The sequence below is a fragment of the Bufo bufo genome, chromosome 5 (genome assembly GCF_905171765.1).
Source record: "Bufo bufo chromosome 5, aBufBuf1.1, whole genome shotgun sequence".
NCBI lineage: Eukaryota > Metazoa > Chordata > Amphibia > Anura > Bufonidae > Bufo > Bufo bufo.
This window is the reverse complement of record NC_053393.1, coordinates 546,657,628-546,676,679: the sequence shown is the minus strand read 5'-3', so window position 1 is coordinate 546,676,679 and position 19,052 is coordinate 546,657,628. Positions and strand designations below refer to the sequence as shown.

Here is a 19,052-nt window from a genome sequence, read left to right as displayed (position 1 = left end):
TTGTACATAGGAGCAGTATTATAGTAGTTATATTCTTGTACATAGGAGCAGTATTATAGTAGTTATATTCTTGTACATATGAGGTAGTATTATAGTAGTTATATTCTTATGTACATAGGAGCAGTATTATAGTAGTTATATTCTTATGTACATAGGTGCAGTATTATAGTAGTTATATTCTTGTACATAGGAGGCAGTATTATAGTAGTTATATTCTTGTACATAGGAGCAGTATTATAGTAGTTATATTCTTGTACATAGGAGCAGTATTATAGTAATTATATTCTTGTACATAGGAGCAGTATTATAGTAGTTATATTCTTGTACATAGGGGCAGTATTATAGTAGTTATATTCTTGTACATAGGAGGCAGTATTATAGTAGTTATATTCTTGTACATAGGAGGCAGTATTATAGTAGTTATATTCTTGTACATAGGAGCAGTATTATAGTAGTTATATTCTTGTACATAGGAGGCAGTATTATAGTAGATATATTCTTGTACATAGGAGGCAGTATTATAGTAGTTATATTCTTGTACATAGGAGCAGTATTATAGTAGTTATATTCTTGTACATAGGAGGCAGTATTATAGTAGTTATATTCTTGTACATAGGAGCAGTATTATAGTAGTTATATTCCTGTACATAGGAGCAGTATTATAGTAGTTATATTCTTGTACATGGGAGCAGTATTATAGTAGTTATATTCTTGTACATAGGAGCAGTATTATAGTAGTTATATTCTTGTACATAGGAGCAGTATTATAGTAGTTATATTCTTGTACATAGGGGCAGTATTATAGTAGTTATATTCTTGTACATAGGAGCAGTATTATAGTAGTTATATTCTTGTACATAGGAGGCAGTATTATAGTAGTTATATTTTTGTACATAGGAGCAGTATTATAGTAGTTATATTCTTGTACATAGGAGCAGTATTATAGTAGTTATATTCTTGTACATAGGAGCAGTATTATAGTAGTTATATTCTTGTACATAAGAGGCAGTATTATAGTAGTTATATTTTTGTACATAGGAGGCAGTATTATAGTAGTTATATTCTTGTACATAGGAGCAGTATTATAGTAGTTATATTCTTGTACATAGGAGCAGTATTATAGTAGTTATATTTTTGTACATAGGAGCAGTATTATAGTAGTTATATTCTTGTACATAGGAGCAGTATTATAGTAGTTATATTCTTGTACATAGGAGCAGTATTATAGTAGTTATATTCTTGTACATAGGAGCAGTATTATAGTAGTTATATTCTTGTACATAGGAGGCAGTATTATAGTAGTTATATTCTTGTACATAGGAGGCAGTATTATAGTAGTTATATTCTTGTACATAGGAGCAGTATTATAGTAGTTATATTCTTGTACATAGGAGGCAGTATTATAGTAGTTATATTCTTGTACATAGGAGCAGTATTATAGTAGTTATATTCCTGTACATAGGAGCAGTATTATAGTGGTTATATTTTTGTACATAGGAGGCAGTATTATAGTAGTTATATTCTTGTACATAGGAGGCAGTATTATAGTAGTTATATTCTTGTACATAGGAGCAGTATTATAGTAGTTATATTCTTGTACATAGGAGCAGTATTATAGTAGTTATATTCTTGTACATAAGAGGCAGTATTATAGTAGTTATATTCTTGTACATAGGAGCAGTATTATATTAGTTATGTTCTTGTACATAGGAGGCAGTATTATAGTAGTTATATTCTTGTACATAGGAGCAGTATTATAGTAGTGTAAGAAGGTACAAGGAATCATCCTGGATGATAGGTAGGTGTCACCGAGGTTCCTGGCCTCGGTGGAGTAAGAGCCGTTCTTTATGTGTCTGCAGCAGTTGCTGTCTGATGCCTTGATACTTAGTATGGCTGTAATAGCTGACCCGGGATGGCTCTTACTGGGAGTAGTCAAAGTGCTGGGTGGGTGACTACTCCCCATGTTCCAGGCCGGGTTTTGCAAGGCATAAAAAACAGCCAGCAGTGCCAGGTGGAGAGGATTACCTCCATCTGACAGTGGAGCTCAGGAGGTCTCTGTGCTGGGATCTGAGGCTTTGTGCCGTGATGGAGGGCTGAGAGCCGCATGCTGGAGAAACAGGCCCCCTAAAGCCTGCTGTGGACTACGGGAGGGAGAACTGCCAGCAAGGTGACTTGTGTTATATGAACTTTCCATTGTGTGTGAATTAACACCAAGACTGCAAAGTTACTGCTGTTTTGTGCAATTGCCTCAAGTGTGAATAAATACTGATGTTTTGAGTTAAGAACTTGTATTTTGCCTCTATACTGCGCCCGCTTACCCTGTCTACCAGATCAAAACCCCACAATTGGTGGAGGATGCGGGCAAGCACAGAGAGGAGTGGCGTGAAGGCCAAAATATTTTTGTTTTTTCTTACATCAAACCAGCGAGATTACAACCCGTGTCCCTTGACAAAATGGAAGCTGTCATGAAAGCCCTCGTGGAGGCTAACCTGCAGCAGCGGGAGGCTAATAAGCAGCAGCAAGAAACAAACCAGCTGCTGTTACAACATGTGATGGCTTTACAGGCGGCAGAAGCATCCCAGAGCGTCCACGATGCCTGGAAAGTGGTCCATGCGGCGATCCCCAAGATGACCCCCTCGGATGACGTCGAAACCTATCTGGCGGTGTACGAATGGTGGCCATGAGGGAGAAGTTACCCCAAGATCAATGGGCTGAGGTCGTCACTCCGTTTCTGGCATCTGGACCCCAGCAGGTGTATTTCGACTTACCGGACGATCAAGCAGCCGATTACCCGACAGTAAAGGGTGAGATTCTGGGGGTGAATTTGTTGGTCCGGGCCCAGCGGGTACACCAGTGGGAGTTTAACCCGGCTGAACCCGCAAGACCTCAGTATTAAGATCTATTACACCTGTTGCAAAAATGGCTGCAGCCTGACGTGCTGAGTTCCACTGCTATGCTGGAACGTCTGTTGGCTGATGTATTCTGGAGGGCTTTGCCATACCCTCTCCAGCACTGGATCGGCTAGGTGTCTCCATGTCCTTGAGATGGTGGACCTGGTGGAACGCTATGAGGCTACCAGGAATCTACAGGGAAGTTCTTTTGGGAGGGGGCAGTCAAACCCAGGAAATCTCCACCCCAGGCCCGGCGACTTGTGCCAACAAAACCCGCCCGGGATGTACCCCCTACGGACCCGGCTCTAATAGTCTGCTGGCGGTGCCAGTAGCCTGGCCACGTAAGGGCTGACTGTCCCCGACGGGGTGAGCACTTGGACACTAACTATGGCTACCGCCACTCATTATATGCGAGGAAGCTGTGTGCCTCCGGTACCCCAGAGACTATAGACAACAACCACTTGTGCCAGGTAGAAGTAGGAAACACTCTGGCGGTGGCGTTACTGGACTCAGGGAGTCTGGTGTCCCTGGTAAGGGCTACACTGGTACGGCCCGCTGAGTATACTGGCCGGAAAGTCGGGGTAATGTGTATTCAAGGGCCAGCGGTAGGGTGACCGCCACTTCGGTGGAAGAGGGGGAGACGTGGAGGACTTGCCGCAGGGTCCTAAATTGCTGATCCGGGATGGCTCTTACTGGGAGTAGTCAAAGTGCTGGGTGGGTGACTACTCCCCATGTTCCAGGCCAGGTTTTGCCAAGCATAAAAACCAGCCAGCACTGCCAGGTTGAGAGGATTACCTCCGTCTGACAGTGGAGCTCAGGAGGTCTCTGTGTTGGGATCTGAGGTTTTGTGCCGGACTGGAGGGCTGAGACCCGTGTGCAGGGGGAACAGGCCCCCTAAAGCCTGCTGTGGACTACTGGAGGCAGAACTGTCAGCAAGGTGACTTAACACCAAAGACTGCAAAGTGACGTGTTGTTTTATGCAACTGCCGCAAGTGTGAATAAAGACTGAAGTTTGAGTTAAGAACTTGTATTTTGCCTCTGTACTGCGTCCGCTCACCCTATCTACCAGAGCGAAACCCCACAGTAGTTTTTTATATACTCATACATAGGGGGCAGTATTGTAATAGTTATATTCTTGTATGTAGGGGCAGTATTATAACAATTTCATCTTACCCTCTCACAAAACAAGGCACGTGTGATCCAGGGGTCAGCTGGTCCAGCCATGTTGAGCAAACGCCGTAATGAAGAGGACCTTTGTTTTCTACAGAACATGATGAGATCGAGGTTAAGATTATTATAATAGACACGTAGAAGTTCTTGTATTGATTATCGCTCAGGAGATTTGGGTATACAGTGTATTTATTCATGAAGCAATTTTTTTCACAAATTTACATTTTAAAGTGACGGTGACTAGGCAGTGTGAACACTTTGCCATATTCATTATTAGTGTTGATCACGAATATTCGAATTTCGAATTTTTATCGCGAATATAGGTACTTCGAAAATTCGCGAAAATTTCGAATATAGTTATATATATTCGTAATTTCGAATATGAAATTTTTTTTTTTTTTAGATTTTTTTTTTTTTATCATTACACATGATCCCTCCCTGCTTCTAGCTTGTGGGCCAATAAGAAGGCTGCAATATACTTGACTTTAGGAGTAGTAGTGTTTGCGAATTTTGCTCTATATTAGTTTTTTTTTGAATATTCGCTATATTGCTATATATTCTTGTTTTAGAATATTCAGAATATTCGAAAAAACAAAGTTATAGCAATATAGAGAATATTCAAAAAAATAGAATAGAGCAATTTAGCTAATATAGTGCTAAAATCTTCTTTGTCTAATAGTTGTAAGTTGAAAAATTCGCAATAAAAAATTCAAATCCGAAAATTCGAATTCCGAAAATTTGCATATTACACAATCATTACCTTTCCGATTTTTCGAGTAAAAAAAAAATCGTGAATTTTCGCATTTTCGACGAATATTCTACAAAATATTCGCGAAATATCGCGAATTCGAATATGACCCCTGCCGCTCATCACTATTCATTATCCTTTTAGTTCAGTTAAGTGCCCCCACTCCCCAAAATTGTTGTAGATTTGTGACAGAATTCACCCATCATACAGGTAAGTGTTTGGCTCTCAGCAGCCACCATTTTTAACCCCACTGCAGCAGAAACGTAATACTGTTACTAAGACATCCCCCACCTTTCCCCCTTCCAGTAGATGCTCACCCTGCGTGTGATACGACACCAAAGCCACCGTCAGGTGGATCTGGTCGGGGTAGGCCTCCAAGGAGGAGCTGATGGAGTAATATCGTGGCTGGAGGAGTGGAAGCTGTGTGAGCAGAAGTGAGCTGGGGACACTGATGGACCGGAATTCGTCCAGCACCTCCACTATAGTCGGGCACCGGTACCACTTCCACTCTTCGTACTGACGGGCATCCTGTGAAAGGTCGAAATAGTATCCTGGTTATCATATTCTTTCTCATACGTTTGTCAGATAAGTCCAAGTGCTTAATTTGGTGGGAATCATGTTCTGGGGCATATGAAGGCTCAGCTCTGTATAATAGACTGGAGGTTTCTCATGAGCCCATATTTCGAGGGGTTATGTATAGGAGCCCATACTGATAAGGAGACAAGAGGCATATATGGAAGTCAAAGGTGTATGTACTATAGAGGCAGCCATTACATCAGCTTTCTGCCTACTGAGAGGGTGGGGCCAAAGCAATGACAGCCCCACCCTCTGCTCCTCATGGGCGGTATTAACTTGAGCAGCTTCCTCTGTTCCTAAGCACCATGATTTATGTAAACATGGAAGAGGGGTGGCTTGAGTATGAATTTATTAAGTACTTAATCTACCACAGTCCGAGTCGTACCTGGCTCAGGGTCTCCAACTTCTGTCGTTCATCCGGATCCTCGCATAGGACGCTAAGCAGCTGCAGGAACTGGGGTGTCGGGGGCGTAGTAATGTCCAGATAATTAGTCAGTGCTTGATGCAGTGTACAAGGTGGTATTCTGGTCTCAGAGACCCAGTTATTGTTACTACTGCTGACCAGGCCTGTGAGGAGAAGAATACAGAGCCTTAGATAGTGACTGCAGCAGTAAGGACGCTCAGGCCGGGGCAGCTCCTACTTACTTTGGCCCAAGTCTTTGGCCATGATTTGCACTTGTACAGTGTCATTAGAGGCTGGAGGATCTTCCACACGTTCCAGCAAAGCCAGCACCAGTTCCTCTCGGTTACATGGGAACACACCCAGGTGGTCTCCAGGAGAATATTTTAGTTCACTCTGGCCCTCTGTGTTTAGCTTGACCAAGATGGTTGAACGGCTGTGGTTAGGAAAGATGAAGAAGATGAAGGACATATGATGGAGATCTAAAGCCCACCTATTACCAGTACTCACTCACAGATATCTCATAAAGGGGACAGGGGAGTCTGGAGAGAACAGAGGGGTTTGAAAGGAACAGAGGGGTCTGAACGGGCACAGAAAAGTCTGGAGGTGGGCACAGATATCTGGAGGGGGACAGAGGAGTCTGGCGGTGGGCGCAGATATCTGGAGGGGGACAGAGGAGTCTGGCAGTGAGCACAGATATCTGGAGGGGGACAGAGGAGTCTGGCGGTGGGCGCAGATATCTGGAGGGGGACAGAGGAGTCTGGAGGTGGGCGCAGATATCTGGAGGGGGACAGAGGAGTCTGGAGGTGGGCGCAGATATCTGGAGGGGGACAGAGGAGTCTGGCGGTGAGCACAGATATCTGGAGGGGGACAGAGGAGTCTGGAGGTGGGCGCAGATATCTGGAGGGGGACAGAGGAGTCTGGAGGTGGGCGCAGATATCTGGAGGGGGACAGAGGAGTTTGGAGGTGGGCGCAGATATCTGGAGGGGGACAGAGGAGTCTGGAGGTGGGTGCAGATATCTGGAGGGGGACAGAGGAGTTTGGAGGTGGGCGCAGATATCTGGAGGGGGACAGAGGAGTCTGGAGGTGGGCGCAGATATCTGGAGGGGGACAGAGGAGTCTGGAGGTGGGCGCAGATATCTGGAGGGGGACAGAGGAGTCTGGAGGTGGGCACAGATATCTGGAGGGGGACAGAGGAGTCTGGAGGTGGGCGCAGATATCTGGAGGGGGACAGAGGAGTCTGGAGGTGGGCACAGATATCTGGAGGGGGACAGAGGAGTTTGGAGGTGGGTGCAGATATCTGGAGGGGGACAGAGGAGTCTGGAGGTGGGCGCAGATATCTGGAGGGGGACAGAGGAGTTTGGAGGTGGGTGCAGATATCTGGAGGGGGAGAGAGGAGTCTGGCGGTGGGCGCAGATATCTGGAGGGGGACAGAGGAGTCTGGCGGTGGGCGCAGATATCTGGAGGGGGACAGAGGAGTTTGGAAGGGCACAGAGGAGTCGGGAGAGGACTGAGGAGTCTGGAGGGGGCGGAGGGATCTGGGAGGGCATAGAGGAGTCAGAGCTATCTAGGGGGAGACAGATGTGTCTGGAGAAAACAAAGGGGTATGGAAGGGCACAGAGGAGTTTGGAGGGGGACAGAGGAGACTGAAGGGAGAGGAATCTCGAGAGGACAGAGGTGTCTGGAAGAGGACGGAGGAATGTAGAGGGGACATAAGTGTCTGGAGGGGACTGAGGAGTCTGGAGAGGATAGAGGAGTCTGAAAAGGACTGAGGAGTCTAGAGGGTGTCAGAGGTATCTGGAGGGAGAGGACTGAGGAGTCGAGAGGGTGTCAGAGGTATCTGGAGGGAGACACAGGAATTTGCAGGGACAGAGGCATCTGGAGGGGATAGAGGAGTCCGGGGAAGACATAGGAGTGTGAAGGAAGACAGAGAAATGTAGAGGGGACAGAGGTATCTGGAGGGCACAGAGGTATCTGGAAGGGCACAGAGGAATATGGAAGGGCACAGAGGAGTTTGGAGGGGAACAGAGGAGTTTGGAAGGGCACAGAGGAGTTTGGAGGGGCACAGAGGAGTTTGGAAGGGCACAGAGGAGTTTGGAGGGGCACAGAGGAGTTTGGAAGGGTACAGAGGAATATGGAAGGGCACAGAGGAGTTTGGAGGGGAACAGAGGAGTTTGGAAGGGCACAGAGGAGTTTGGAGGGGCACAGAGGAGTTTGGAGGGGCACAGAGGAGTTTGAAGGGGCACAGAGGAGCTTGGAAGGGCACAGAAGATTTTGGAGGGGCACAGAGAAGTTTGGAAGGACACAGAGGAGTTTGGAGGGACACAGAGGAGTTTGGAGGGACACAGAGGAGTTTGGCAGCGGTTTACTCCCCTCTACTCATTAAAAACATTTTCAACTTCAGAAACCCCCTTCATACAGATTTAATCAAGCCTACAGAGAGTATTGTATGTCAGATAAAAATTCTCCATGAAGTGAGCTCGTGGTGGGCTTCTGCTTTTACACAGAAGCCAATCTGATGAAATGGAGCTTCATTTTGAAGAAGATGATATCAGACCACCGCAGACTCCACTAGAAAAAGGAGCTAAGCTGCAGTCACTGATCATAGCTGTGTCTTAAAGGAGCAAAGATTAAAAAAAAAACAGCCAACACAACGGTGACACATCCTGTCTCCTGTCCACCCGCCCTATGCCATCCTGTCCACACACATGAGCCATCGTGCTGCTCCTCACCCGGACTTCTCATTCTGTAAATTCTCCTTTGAAATGAATGTCGTCTCATAGACCTTCCTTCTGTGCACCTGACAAAGACCTGAGGGAAGAGCAAATGAAAGAAAAACCCTCAGATCAGATTCAAAAAATTCTGAAATACGAAAAAAGTTAAAGAAGAAAAAGTTCGGCGTCTAAAGTTTGGCTTCCGGTTAGCGGAGAATCCCGATATGGATTCCGAATTCCGTTGTGGTCCGTGGTAGCGGAATCAATAATGGCCGATTATTGATTTCGCTACCACGGACCACAACGGAATTCGGAATCCATATCGGGATTCTCCGCTAACCGGAAGCCGAACTTTAGACGCCGAACTTAAAACAGAAGTTCGCTCAACACTACTCAAGACCAGAGTGAGATAAATCTAAAATAAATGGTGATTACCGGTAACCAGGTCCGGAGAGGAGGCCTGGATGGACAAGCGGTACTTGGACCTCTGCCAGCTGCCCTTTGCTTCGAAAAAGTCAGGGACATTCAAGTTGTTCTCATCGCCAACGCAGAATGTGTCACAGGCGGCCTGAGGAGAAGGAGAAATACCGAGATCAGCCCATCTACCTACGCAGTCCAGGCTTAAGAGACAATTCGGCTCTGCTACATGTGTTCTCAATTTTCGGTTGCAGTGAACAGGTTAATGACCCCGCACTGGGCAGGTGGACGACGGGGGAGTGCAGGACAAGCATGACTCCATGTGGGTCCCTCCCTCCTTATCGCTCTCCATTTCCCCCTCTCAGTGGCAGGAAAGGAAAGCGATTGTGATAGAGGGGCCGCAGTGTTTATCCAACATGGCTCAGGACAGACCCTCCCTAATACGAGGCCAGGAGGAAACCGCGTGTCACAGCCTAGACCTGAGGCCTGAGCAGAAGAAAAAAGAACCAAGCCACCATGTAAATACCGCAGTCATCATCTCTTATCTTCTACTCCACTTACAACCAAAGCTGCGTTCACAATTCTGCTTATTCCCTGTAACGAATGCCTTTCGAGGAGCACAGACGATAATTAAATGTTAGTTCTAATTTGTTAGGCCACAAGTATGATGCAAAACCCAACCAGTAGAATACTGAATGCAGCTCTGAGTGTGACTGGAGGAGAAGTTATTGAGCAGATGGACATTTTTTCTTCTCTTCGGTGACGTCATTTCTCATCCACCCCTCTGAGGGGATGACTGGACCCCATTGTCTGTCTTATCTCCTTGTAGATAAGGATGGGTGGTCTATGTCTAGGTGACTAATGACTTCCATACTCACTCTCTGCGAGGACCAGATTGTGAAATGTGTAAACGGGACAGTGGATTTTTTTTTCTTCTTTATGCTCTTTTAAGATTTTTTTGCCATATGTCTTTTTTTTTTTTTTTCATAGGGGACAGGTTTCCATGTAAAATGCACTGAGATGTACTGCAGTTTTTAGACTGTCCACTAGGTGTCAGCACAACACATTACAATCCAGGCTAGAAAGGAACACCATCTTACTTTACAACCTGCTGTAAAAGAAATGTGATTGCCTTAAGGCAACTTTAACTTACAGATCCAGGTAATCAAAGGCAGATTGGTTTCTGGGGACTCGCTGCTTGACAACCTCAAACAACAGGATGTTAAATTGCTTCCATATCAACCAGACTGTCAAAGTCGCTAACAGCAGAGAAAAGCTGGCATTCTTCATCTCAGCCTGCCCTATTAATCAGATTTATTTTAAGGTGGAGGGGCGCTGTGTATGAAGCCACAGTCTGGCAGTGACTTCATTACCAAATGCACATTCCCTTTAAATCCTGAGCTGCTATATCAAATGTTTTCTTACCTTGAACACTGCCTTGGCCCAGGCACGGAAGGAGTCCTCTTGTCCACAGAGGTCATCACCCTCCCCCATCTGCAAGATACGCTCTCCACCCAGCTCCTCCAGTCGGGTGTCCACTGCATGTCCAAAGGCACAGAAATGGGGGTAGGCTCGAGAACCCAGGCCGAACACGGAGAACCTGGAGGTCACGGATGGAGCTTTTTAATTTTCAAATAGTAACAATACATTTACCACAATGCAATGCGACCATTCAGGGGCCCAAGTAAACTGATCCTCAAAATTACCAGAGTTCTACATACAAATGGCAAATTAATCGGCTTTCATATGAAAACTGAAGTTTACAAAATGTGACAAAGCAAATTGCAACGTTTATCTTAATATTGGAAAATGCAACTTCCTTTATTAATTACTGGACAAGACCCCGGATTCCGGAATATTACCTGAGCGTCCCCAGGGGCCCCGCGCTGTCAGTGTTACTAGACTCTTTGCGTTTGTTCTTCCAGGTTGCAACGAGTTGATCCGTCTGGGACACACTGTTAAAACGCGTCTTGTAGCTTCTGCACAATTAGAAATAAGAAGAAATTGGAACATGGTAATTATTATCTATAGGAAAGGAGGAGAAGAGCCCCAGAAAAAGCTATTTCCTCAAATAACTACTATAATACTGCTCCTATGTACAAGAATATAACTACTATAATACTGCTCCTATGTACAAGAATATAACTACTATAATACTGCCCCCTATGTACAAGAATATAACTACTATAATACTGCTCCTATGTACAAGAATATAACTACTATAATACTGCTCCTATGTACAAGAATATAACTACTATAATACTGCTCCTGTGTACAAGAATATTACTACTATAATACTGCTCCTATGTACAAGAATATAACTACTATAATACTGCTCCTATGTACAAGAATATAACTAATATAATACTGCCTCCTATGTACAAGTATATAACTACTATAATACTGCTCCTATGTACAGGAATATAACTACTATAATACTGCTCCTATGTACAAGAATATAACTACTATAATACTGCCTCCTATGTACAAGTATATAACTACTATAATACTGCTCCTATGTACAAGAATATAACTACTATAATACTGCTCCTATGTACAAGAATATAACTACTATAATACTGCTCCTATGTACAAGAATATAACTACTATAATACTGCTCCTGTGTACAAGAATATTACTACTATAATACTGCTCCTATGTACAAGAATATAACTACTATAATACTGCTCCTATGTACAAGAATATAACTACTATAATACTGCTCCTATGTACAAGAATATAACTACTATAATACTGCTCCTATGTACAAGAATATAACTACTATAATACTGCTCGTATGTACAAGAATATAACTACTATAATACTGCTCCTATGTACAAGAATATAACTACTATAATACTGCCTCCTATGTACAAGAATATAACTAATATAATACTGCCTCCTATGTACAAGTATATAACTACTATAATACTGCTCCTATGTACAGGAATATAACTACTATAATACTGCTCCTATGTACAAGAATATAACTACTATAATACTGCCTCCTATGTACAAGTATATAACTACTATAATACTGCTCCTATGTACAAGAATATAACTACTATAATACTGCTCCTATGTACAAGAATATAACTACTATAATACTGCTCCTATGTACAAGAATATAACTACTATAATACTGCTCCTGTGTACAAGAATATTACTACTATAATACTGCTCCTATGTACAAGAATATAACTACTATAATACTGCTCCTATGTACAAGAATATAACTAATATAATACTGCCTCCTATGTACAAGTATATAACTACTATAATACTGCTCCTATGTACAGGAATATAACTACTATAATACTGCTCCTATGTACAAGAATATAACTACTATAATACTGCCTCCTATGTACAAGTATATAACTACTATAATACTGCTCCTATGTACAAGAATATAACTACTATAATACTGCTCCTATGTACAAGAATATAACTACTATAATACTGCTCCTATGTACAAGAATATAACTACTATAATACTGCTCCTGTGTACAAGAATATTACTACTATAATACTGCTCCTATGTACAAGAATATAACTACTATAATACTGCTCCTATGTACAAGAATATAACTACTATAATACTGCTCCTATGTACAAGAATATAACTACTATAATACTGCTCCTATGTACAAGAATATAACTACTATAATACTGCTCCTATGTACAAGAATATAACTACTATAATACTGCTCCTATGTACAAGAATATAACTACTATAATACTGCTCGTATGTACAAGAATATAACTACTATAATACTGCTCCTATGTACAAGAATACAACTACTATAATACTGCTCCTATGTACAAGAATATAACTACTATAATACTGCTCCTATGTACAGGAATATAACTACTATAATACTGCTCTTATGTACAAGAATATAACTACTATAATACTGCTCCTATGTACAAGAATATAACTACTATAATACTACCTTTATGTACAAGAATATAACTACTATAATACTGCTCCTATGTACAAGAATATAACTACTATAATACTACCTTTATGTACAAGAATATAACTACTATAATACTGCTCCTATGTACAGGAATATAACTACTATAATACTGCTCCTATGTACAAGAATATAACTACTATAATACTGCTCCTATGTACAAGGATATAACTACTATAAATATCTCTTGTCCACAAGCAGTGATTAATGATCTTAAGCGTGCTACTCCATTCACTTGGGCCTCCAGAGACATTGTGTATTTAGGAACTCATGTATCGGCTAATGTCCAGGATCTGGCTTCCCTTAACTACATGCCGCTCCTTCAAACGGTCCGGACACATCTTCAAAACCTGAAACTCCCATTTGTCTCCTGGGTGGGACGGAAAAATTACATCAAGACCTTTATCCTTCCCAAATTTCTGTATTTGCTACAATCTCTCCCTATTTGGCTTCCAAATTCATATTTTACTGAAATACGTAGGGTATTCACACGCTTTCTTTGGAATGGCAAGTCACCACGTATTGCTTACTCTGTCCTCACAAGGGATAGGAGGTTCGGAGGCTTTGGGATGCCAGATGTGAAGCTTTATTATACTGCTGTGCAACTAGGCAGATGTGTAACTATTATGTCTCGCCAATCTAGCTCTCTTTGCTCTCGTCTTGAAAATGCACTATTGTCTAACCAAGAATTGCTTACTTTATGGGGTATTAGACCTATCTCTGCTAATCATTGTTATACGTCCCCGATTTGGAAAGGCATGTTGGTGGAATGGTCCAAAATGGTTCAGTCCCGTGTCTTTAACTTCCCTAACACTCGTATGCCGCTTAAACTACTACAAAGCCACATCCATCCAACGGTGTTAAACCCCTCCGGGATTTGGTCTAAGCTCGCTGATATTCCTCTGCGGGATGTCCTTCTCCCGGATGGCTGTTTAAAATGGGATTCAGTAATGGACCTCCCTGAGGTCAAAACAGCACCCTTTTTTCACCTAGCAAATTTCCAGAGAGATACCAAATTGTGTACCGGGCCATTTTCTGATAGTAGTTCGCCCTCCTGGCTTGAAAAGAAGGTCTTGGCTACCAAACCCCCCTTTAGACCATTATCTCAGATGTATAAAGAAATGCTTTCCTCCCTGACCCCGGAGCTTCGTTTTGTGGTCTCATGGGAACGGGAGCTCTCCATATCCCTTACGGAGCCAGAGAAAGCGTTCATACTAGCTCACTCACACGGCTTTAATCGTTGTGTGAGGATTCAGGAGAATTCCTTTAAACTCTTGTGTAGATGGTACAAAACACCTGAGTTCTTGCATAAACTGAACCCAGAAATTTCCGAAAAATGTTGGAGATGTGGCCTGGACACTGGCTCCTTGTCACATATTTGGTGGCTCTGCCAAAAGATTCAACCTTTCTGGACCTTAATTGAGGCTTTAGTTAATCAAATATGTAATACTAAGATATCACTGGATGCTAAGCTTATCTTGCTATGGTGTCCGAACAAATCCCTCACACCCACCAAACATGACCTTCCAACGATGCTGCTCACAGCAGCTAAATTACTTATCCCCTTTTTGTGGAAGAATGACTCCCCACCTACTCTCCTTATGTGGACTGATAAAGTAGACCAGATCTACCGTTTTGAGGAGCTAGCGCACTGGGAAAATAACTCACGCCCTCGCTTCTTAAAATTGTGGTCCCCATGGAAAGTCTATAGAAACTTTACATAATAGAGCAGAAGTTTATCACTTCCATGTTTCCCTCCCCTCCTTCCCTTCCTGATCCCCCCCCTACCCCTTCTTTTCTTTTCTTGGATATCACTCTGAGATCAATGATAATGACTGTTTTGTATTGCTTACACTTGACATGTATGCTGGATAACTATTTTGTACCATATTGTTGTCAATGTACTGTCTTGTGTGGGTCATGGCCCTGATTCTTTTTCTTTCAATAAAAAGAAATATGGTTAAGAATATAACTACTATAATACTGCCTCCTATGTACAGGAATATAACTACTATAATACTGCCTCCTATGTACAAGAATATAACTACTATAATACTGCTCCTATGTACAAGAATATAACTACTATAATACTGCCTCCTATGTACAAGACTATAACTATTATAATACTGCTCCTATGTACAAGAATATAACTACTATAATACTGCTCCTATGTAAAATAATATAACTACTATAATACTGCTCCTATGTACAAGAATATAACTATTATAATACTGCTCCTATGTACAAGAATATAACTACTATAATACTGCCTCCTATGTACAAGAATATAACTACTATAATACTGCTCCTATGTACAAGACTATAACTACTATAATACTGCTCCTATGTACAAGAATATAACTACTATAATACTGCTCCTATGTACAAGAATATAACTACTATAATACTGCCTCCTATGTACAAGAATATAACTAATATAATACTGCCTCCTATGTACAAGTATATAACTACTATAATACTGCTCCTATGTACAGGAATATAACTACTATAATACTGCTCCTATGTACAAGAATATAACTACTATAATACTGCCTCCTATGTACAAGAATATAACTACTATAATACTGCTCCTATGTACAAGACTATAACTACTATAATACTGCTCCTATGTACAAGAATATAACTACTATAATACTGCTCCTATGTACAAGAATATAACTACTATAATACTGCCTCCTATGTACAAGAATATAACTAATATAATACTGCCTCCTATGTACAAGTATATAACTACTATAATACTGCTCCTATGTACAGGAATATAACTACTATAATACTGCTCCTATGTACAAGAATATAACTACTATAATACTGCCTCTTATGTACAAGTATATAACTACTATAATACTGCTCCTATGTACAAGAATATAACTACTATAATACTGCTCCTATGTACAAGAATATAACTACTATAATACTGCTCCTATGTACAAGAATATAACTACTATAATACTGCTCCTGTGTACAAGAATATTACTACTATAATACTGCTCCTATGTACAAGAATATAACTACTATAATACTGCTCCTATGTACAAGAATATAACTACTATAATACTGCTCCTATGTACAAGAATATAACTACTATAATACTGCTCCTATGTACAAGAATATAACTACTATAATACTGCTCGTATGTACAAGAATATAACTACTATAATACTGCTCCTATGTACAAGAATATAACTACTATAATACTGCCTCCTGTGTACAAGAATACAACTACTATAATACTGCTCCTATGTACAAGAATATAACTACTATAATACTGCTCCTATGTACAGGAATATAACTACTATAATACTGCCTCCTATGTACAAGAATATAACTACTATAATACTGCTCCTATGTACAAGAATATAACTACTATAATACTGCCTCCTATGTACAGGAATATAACTACTATAATACTGCCTCCTATGTACAAGAATATAACTACTATAATACTGCTCCTACGTACAAGAATATAACTACTATAATACTGCCTCCTATGTACAAGAATATAACTACTATAATACTGCTCCTATGTACAAGACTATAACTACTATAATACTGCTCCTATGTACAAGACTATAACTACTATAATACTGCTCCTATGTACAAGAATATAACTACTATAATACTGCTCCTATGTACAAGAATATAACTACTATAATACTGCCTCCTATGTACAAGAATATAACTACTATAATACTGCTCCTATGTACAAGAATATAACTACTATAATACTGCCTCCTATGTACAGGAATATAACTACTATAATACTGCTCCTATGTACAAGAATATAACTACAATAATACTGCTCCTATGTACAAGAATATAACTACTATAATACTGCTCCTATGTACAAGAATATAACTACAATAATACTGCTCCTATGTACAAGAATATAACTACTATAATACTGCTTCTATGTACAAGAATATAACTACTATAATACTGCTCCTATGTACAAGAATATAACTACTATAATGCTGCTCCTATGTACAAGAATATAACTACTATAATACTGCTCCTATGTACAAGAATATAACTACTATAATACTGCTCCTATGTACAGGAATATAACTACTATAATACTGCTCCTATGTACAGGAATATAACTACTATAATACTGCTCCTATGTACAAGAATATAACTACTATAATACTGCTCCTATGTACAAGAATATAACTACTGTAATACTGATCCTATGTACAAGAATAGAACTACTATAATACTGCTCCTATGTACAAGAATATAACTACTATAATACTGCCTCCTATGTACAAGAATATAACTACTATAATACTGCCTCCTATGTACAAGAATATAACTACTATAATACTGCCTCCTATGTACACGAATATAACTACCTGATAGAACCATGTGTTTCCTATAGTGAACCTGGTATTACTCTATAGCACTAGATGTTACATGTGATCTTATACATTAGGACACGTGGGCTCGGTATAACACGTGTAGTGTGCGCGGTATGTGGTCGTTGTGACGTGTTCACTTTTTTAGTCACAACATGAATAATATGAGAACACAACTGGGCTCTAAAATTAATCTGAAGCGCTTCCTTCCCGAGGATCCTGTTTCCTGCTGGACGGGGAGAGCGTCATATAATAAACGATTTGTGCTGCTCGTGTTCTCAACAAATCTGGGAATTAACTCTCCCTGACTGGAGGGGGCGTCACCTCCTGTATGATGTCCACGGCGGGACTGATCTCACAGCGTTCACGTGTCCTGTGTTATATTAGTCACTGCCGCACATGTCCTATATTTTCTCACCCAGTGTTCCTAGTCTTAGTACTGACCACCCCTGGTTGTCACCCAGCTTTCCTAGTCTTAGTAATGACCACGCCAGTGGTTGTTACCCAGCTTTCCTAGTCTTAGTAATGACCACGCCAGTGGTTGTCACCCAGCTTTCCTAGTATTAGTAATGACCGCTCCTGGTTGTCACCCAGCTTTCCTAGTCTTAGTAATGACCGCCCCTGGTTGTCACCCAGTGTTCCTAGTCTTAGTAATGACCGCCCCTGGTTGTCACCCAGCTTTCCTAGTCTTAGTAATGACCACCAGTGGTTGTCACCCAGCTTTCCTAGTCTTATTAATGACCACCAGTGGTTGTCACCCAGCTTTCCTAGTCTTAGTAATGACCGCCCCTGGTTGTCACCCAACTTTCCTAGTCTTAGTAATGACCACCCCTGGTTGTCACCCAGCTTTCCTAGTCTTAGTAATGACCACCAGTGGTTGTCACCCAGCTTTCCTAGTCTTAGTAATGACCACCAGTGGTTGTCACCCAGCTTTCCTAGTCTTAGTAATGACCGCCCCTGGTTGTCACCCAGCTTTCCTAGTCTTAGTAATGACCGCCCCTGGTTGTCACCCAACTTTCCTAGTCTTAGTAATGACCACCCCTGGTTGTCACCCAGCTTTCCTAGTCTTAGTAATGACCACCAGTGGTTGTCACCCAGCTTTCCTAGTCTTAGTAATGACCACCAGTGGTTGTCACCCAGCTTTCCTAGTCTTAGTAATGACCGCCCCTGGTTGTCACCCAGCTTTCCTAGTCTTAGTAATGACCGCCCCTGGTTGTCACCCAGCTTTCCTAGTCTTAGTAATGACCACCAGTGGATTTCACCCAGTGTTCCTAGTCTTAGTAATGACCGTCCATGGTTGTCACCCATCTTGACCAGGTCAGTGTGTGTAAATATGAAGCAGAACGATGAGTTGATGTCTGAATAGTCAGGAGATCAGACTCTGCTTTTCAGCCTGTTGTCCGGTTTCCCCAAATAATTACATGGGGTTTTAAAAACACATAGCAGACCTGGATAAATGGCGTGGCCCCCAGTGTGTTCTGGGGCCCTAAGGTCCACCTGTACAATTTAATATCAATAAAAATAAAATGGTGAGTCAGTAGGTGGATCTAAGAAGATGGGGTAGAGAGGGGGCGCACAGTGAAAGAAAACTGTATACAGTTGTATAAATAACAGTACTATATAGTGCCGCCACCATCACACACTGCCATCATTATAATTTGCAAAAATGATATACTGTACAATACCTAGCAGTGTCACACAGTGCCTAATACTAACAGCGCTCAAATAATACCACCACCATCTTGGTCGTTTCAATGCATCTTTCAAGTGCAACTCTTTA

The 19,052-nt window shown here is 41.6% G+C and overlaps 1 protein-coding gene across 1 annotated transcript in view; it reads right to left on the bottom strand.

Moving 5' to 3' along the window:
* The window catches only part of NOS3 (nitric oxide synthase 3), a 95,114-nt gene that overhangs the window by 6,297 nt on the left and 69,765 nt on the right, over positions 1-19,052 (bottom strand). Inside the window, 8 exon segments of the mRNA XM_040431370.1 lie at positions 4,065-4,152; positions 5,127-5,337; positions 5,771-5,952; positions 6,031-6,221; positions 8,518-8,596; positions 8,935-9,067; positions 10,342-10,516; positions 10,779-10,895. Of these exon segments, the coding sequence (XP_040287304.1) occupies positions 4,065-4,152; positions 5,127-5,337; positions 5,771-5,952; positions 6,031-6,221; positions 8,518-8,596; positions 8,935-9,067; positions 10,342-10,516; positions 10,779-10,895 (1,176 nt within the window).